At 41.2% G+C, this 5,480-nt stretch overlaps 1 protein-coding gene across 5 annotated transcripts in view; it reads left to right on the forward strand.

Moving 5' to 3' along the window:
- specc1la (sperm antigen with calponin homology and coiled-coil domains 1-like a) overlaps window positions 1-5,194 on the forward strand; it is a 294,908-nt gene extending 289,714 nt beyond the window's left edge. For all 5 annotated transcript variants that reach the window (XM_043716192.1, XM_043716191.1, XM_043716194.1 and 2 more), the window contains one exon: window positions 2,044-5,194. In XM_043716192.1, coding sequence (XP_043572127.1) covers window positions 2,044-2,133 — 90 coding nt within the window. In that variant the 3' untranslated portion in view covers window positions 2,134-5,194. The remainder of the gene's footprint in view (window positions 1-2,043) is intronic.
- Window positions 5,195-5,480: the final 286 nt, after the last annotated feature.

Genomic DNA, 5,480 nt, shown 5'->3' on the forward strand with positions numbered 1-5,480 from the left:
GTGCTGCCCAGGATCTTGATCAGATGGGCCAATGGGCTGAGAAGTGGCAGATGGAGTTTAATTCAGAAAAATGCGAGGTGCTGCATTTTGGGAAAGCAAATCTTAGCAGGACTTATACACTTAATGGTAAGGTCCTAGGGAGTGTTGCTGAACAAAGAGACCTTGGAGTGCAGTTTCATAGCTCCTTGAAAGTGGAGTCGTAGGTTAGTGAAGAAGGTGTTTGGTATGCTTTCCTTTATTGGTCAGAGTATTGAGTACAGGAGCTGGGAGGTCATGTTGCAGCTGTACAGGACATTGGATGGCTTAAAGAGAGCTGTGTTTTTGATGAATCGAGCAAACTTGAGTGAAATGGAGAGATGATTTTGTTGACATATTTCTTCTTTGCTTTGTCACAATATCTGTAAAAGGAAGTGGAGGAGAAGCTCGATGTATATTACTGGTAAGCATGGCAGAGGTGTAAGATGCAATGTATCTGTCACAATGTATCTGTTATGGACAGCACGGTAGCACTGCTGCCTCACAGCGCCAGAGACCCGGGTTCAATTCCCGCCTCAGGCGACTGACTGTGTGGAGTTTGCACATTCTCCCCGTGTCTGTGTGGGTTTCCTCCGGGTGCTCCGGTTTCCTCCCACAGTCCAAAAATGTGCAGGTTAGGTGAATTGACCATGCTAAATTGCTCCTAGTGTTAGGGGTAGGGGAATGGGTCTGGGTGGGTTGCGTGTCAGTGTGGATTTGTTGGGCCGAAGGGCCTGTTCCCACGCTGTAAGTAATCTAATCTAATACATGATATACAACAGAATATCCGCTGGATTTGTGTGATGAATTTCAAAGTAACTGTTTTACAGGTAGAGGAAAGCACAACCCACCCAGACCCATTCCCCTACATTTACCTCATCACGTAACACTACGGGCAATTCACCTGACCTGCATTTCTTTGGACTGTGGGAGGAAACCAGAGCACCCGGAGGAAACCCACACAGACACGGGGAGAATGTGCAAACTCCACAGAGTCGCCTGAGGCGGGAATTGAACCCGGGTCTCTGGCGCTGTGAGGCAGCAGTGCTAACCACTTTGCCACCCACTATCTGTTTGTTGATTAAGCAATAATTATTAGCCAGAGCACCAAGATGATCTGCCCTGCTCTGTGAATATTGCCATTGGACCTTTTCTGTCCACCTAATTGGTCAGGCAGAGCTTCAGCTTAACATCCTTCCTGAATGACAGCACCTCCATCACTGTACTACAGTGACACCTCATAGAACATAGAAGAATACAGCGCAGTACAGGCCCTTCGGCCCTCGATGTTGCGCCGATCCAAGCCCACCTAACCTACACTAGCCCACTATCCTCCATATGCCTATCCAATGCCCGCTTAAATGCCCATAATGAGGGAGAGTCCACCACTGCTACTGGCAGGGCATTCCATGAACTCACGACTCGCTGAGTAAAGAACCTACCCCTAACATCTGTCCTATACCTACCACCCCTTAATTTAAAGCTATGCCCCCTCGTAATGGTTGACTCCATACGTGGAAAAAGATTCTCACTGTCGACCCTATCTAAACCCCTAATCATCTTGTACACCTCTATCAAGTCACCCCTAAACCTTCTTTTCTCCACTGAAAACAACCCCAAGTTCCTCAGCCTTTCCTCATACGATCTTCCTACCATACCAGGCAACATCCTGGTAAACCTCCTCTGCACCCGTTCCAGTGCCTCCACATCCTTCATAGTATGGTGACCAAAACTGCACAAAATACTCCAGATGTGGCCGCACCAGTCCAGCACATGAGTGTCATCCTCGAGTCTGTGGAATGGAGTAAATGAGAGTACAAGCACTGAAATAAAGGATGATTGTACATGAGTCTAGTGGTCAGTATTTAAAGATTAAATGAGTTTTTTTTAAGTTTCTGTGCAATATAAATTGATGGAGAGAGTTTGCAGCAAGAATGTTCTTAGTGGACACGAACTTGTTCATGAGCCTTCAGTTTTATCAGTGTTTTGTTTTGTTGTCTCACTGTTTTGTTGTCTCTACCTACCTAGGATATCAATGAGATGGTGAGCACAGAGCGACCAGACTGGCAGAGCCTGATGCAGTACGTCACTTCTATATACAAGTACTTTGAAACTTGACATCTTCCTCCACCCAATCTGGAATGTGTTTGCAGAGTAACTGCTGATTTTGGGAGGACATTTCCTATGCTATACTTCATGTTCCAACCCTGTGCTGAAACACTGGGCCTCACTTGAGCAACTCATGGGCCCCAGAATAGCATCACTTTGCAAAAGAACACCCTCCTGTTTGAATAATCCATCCGTCCAGTAAAGACGTGTGCACCTGAATGATCTACATGCTGTTTGAGCTCCACTTGTAACTGCTACTGCTGTGTTTCTGCAATGATAAACTGCTCAGTGACCCATCTTTCAATTGTGGGAAGGTGAAGTATCAGTCCAAACTGACCTTTGAAACTTAGTGCCATGCTTTGAGAGGAAATAGCATTTTTGTGAAAGTATAATACCATTATTACAGCACTCACACTGGTACAGTACACCCGCTAGCTATATGGGAGGATCTATATTGTCAGTGTTTAGAAATGGCCATTATAAAATTTTGACAAAATGATGGCTGTGAGATTTTCAAAATAAGCCACATGAAACAGGCTGTAAAACTAGGTATGCAATACTTGTCTCACTAATATTTAACCTTGAGATTAACTCCCTGGGATAGTCCACTAGCTGTCTGTCCGATCAATGCTCTTCTGTTTACAGAAAGGTTGTCTGAAGGATCAAGTGATATATCATGAGTTGGAGAATTTTTCTTTCCCAGGGAACTTGTGATCGAATCCAACCAAACTGATATCATAAAGGCTTCTGTGTCAAAAATAAGTGTCCTTATAATTGCCCCTTTTTAGAATATTTACCAGTTACAGACATTAGTCAGTTTTTCTTTCTATTCATTGAGTTTTCAGTTTTTTTAAAGATAGTATTAATTTCATGATCTGCCTCTAGCCTTTGGAAATCTCTTGGAGTACACAATAAATCTAAGATCCAGTTAGGTATTAACATTGATAAAAGACCAATGTGCTTCTGTTTGAGCTGTACCTGTTAACACCGTTTCCCTAACAATGCCATTAGCTTCTGTACTCTAAAGTAGTTCTTCACTGTTATCCATCGCTATAGTGTGTAAAGAGATCATATTGCATCTTTACGCCACTTTGAATTTTAATTTGTTCCACTGTTAAAATTAATTCTCTTCAACCTGTCAAAATTAATTCCTGTTGAGCACAATTCAAAAGCACAATCTACCTGTGACTCATTCACATGATGCCTGGTGTGGGGAGAGGGAACAGCATTCCTTATGAGTCAGTGTAAAGAAAGATTTGCACTGTGTGTGATCTGTGTTGGGAATGTTTGATGAGATGCAATAACTGGGTAGGTCTCTATTGTCTTCCTGTAACATGTCCTACAAAAGGTAGGAGTTAATCAACGGTCAGAGGATATAATGCACAGTTTAGCTTTGTTGATCACAATTGTGTTAATTCTAGTGATGCTAATGTAGTGTGAATGCTGAAAACATACTGCAAGTCCATCAATGTTTAAAAGAATTGCTTCTGTTACTCACATTTCATCCTGATTAAGGTAGTTCAAAGAAAATAACCCCTTTCATTTTAGATATTACTGAGTTTTTCAACATTTCCTCATTCATTCTTTGGACATGAATTATTCTGTAAATAAACTATCAATGAGCATTGCATAAATGCTGTAATCTTGATCAACCATTACCATGTTTCTGCTCATAACTGATGTTGTCCATCACACATTCATTGTTGTCATTTTCACTCAATAGTGAATGTTAGTTTAGTGCCCTTAAAACCATCATGTTCAGTCACTCTTTAGTGATTTTTATCTTTTCAGCACTTGCTGTGAACAGGATATTAGAAAGCTTACAGAACAGAAGGAAGTCTTTCACCTCATCAAGTCGACAATGAAAGTTCCCTAGCCCTGCAGTATTTTCCCTTCAGTGCTTATTCAATTCTCCTTTGAACGTTATGATTGAGTCTGCCTCCATGATTTAGGTAGTGTATTCTGGGTCCTAACCACTGACTATACAAAATCAAATGTTCTTTTCCCATGTTCCTATTAGTTTTTTTTCCCCATGAAGCTTAATTCCTCCCTTGTGCAAATGGAAAGAATTTCTCCCAATCAGCTTTGTCCAGACCCTCATGATTTTGAACACCTCTACCAAATTTTCCCGTAACCATTTCCATTCCAAGGAGAAGTCCTAGCTTCTCCAATCTAATCTTTTAGCTGGATCCCTTATCCCTGGAACCATTTAATTAATTCATATTTTACAAATTTAAATAATAAATTAGTCATAAAGCATGGTTAGAAGTACTGAGCCGACCAATTTGTTTTAAACTCGTCATTACTATTGGCTCTCACTGCTGCCTGATCTCACCAGTCACAGTAGCTGGCTTCTAATGCAATGTGACTTTTCTTTGATGAGCTTGGTGGTTGTTGTTGCATTTTAACACACACACTCAGCAGTAAAACGGTAATATGTTACTGGCTCTTATAGTTTGTGTGGAGAAGTTCATTGTGTGGTTGATCTTTGACGTACTGTGTATTGGTCAGATTTCCATATTACATTAAATTACCTTCCCCATTGCACGGTGCCTGCACTAACGCCTTATCCATTTCATGAGTTTGGTGATGCCTGTGATGTGGTTTAAAATCCACAGTCACAGCTGTGTGTCAATCCTTTATTATGTGTATGTTTTCTATTCCATGTAGCTGCTCTCGATTGAAATCATTAGCCTGTCATTTCTGATTGACACAGGTTCTATTTTATCAAATGTGTAACAAAGGCATTCTGTTCATTTATTCATAGCTTTGGATGCTATTTGTATTATTTGCATGGTATCAGTAGTGTGTTCCTAATAGGCACACCATGTTTAGTATAAAATCATGTATTTTTTTCTATTAATATTTATGTTAATGTCATCAGTGGAATATGGCAGTATCTAGTATCAATACACCAAAACAGGTGGTTTTCTGGACTCCTTGGCTGCACAAATCCTAATTATCTCTGGCAAGCGTCAAATTAGGAGACCAGAGTACTGCACTGTTCGTGTGTGGCATGATATATGCAAAAGTTCATTCAGTAAATAAAATATTTAGTTTTTTGTATTGAGTTTGGTGTGAAGGTTGCAGCCAAGTCAGAACAAGGAATGAAGCCAGCTCCCCTCACTGTCCAATCCCAGTCCTGGTCTACGTAATGCACAATGTCACTAACCAACCTTTTCAGTGAGCATTTCATCTCATTCAAGTAATTTGAGGATCACAGCTGGTTTCTTGTAGATGCCAACTTGGAAGCAGCGTGTACAACTCCATCAGCATTATATTTTCACCTGGATTACCAGCCAGTGAGAGGTAAATGCATGCTCCCTTCAGTGCACTGCAGAATATAATTTTCTTGC

The sequence above is a fragment of the Chiloscyllium plagiosum genome, chromosome 25, assembly GCF_004010195.1.
Source record: "Chiloscyllium plagiosum isolate BGI_BamShark_2017 chromosome 25, ASM401019v2, whole genome shotgun sequence".
In the NCBI taxonomy this organism is placed as follows: domain Eukaryota; kingdom Metazoa; phylum Chordata; class Chondrichthyes; order Orectolobiformes; family Hemiscylliidae; genus Chiloscyllium; species Chiloscyllium plagiosum.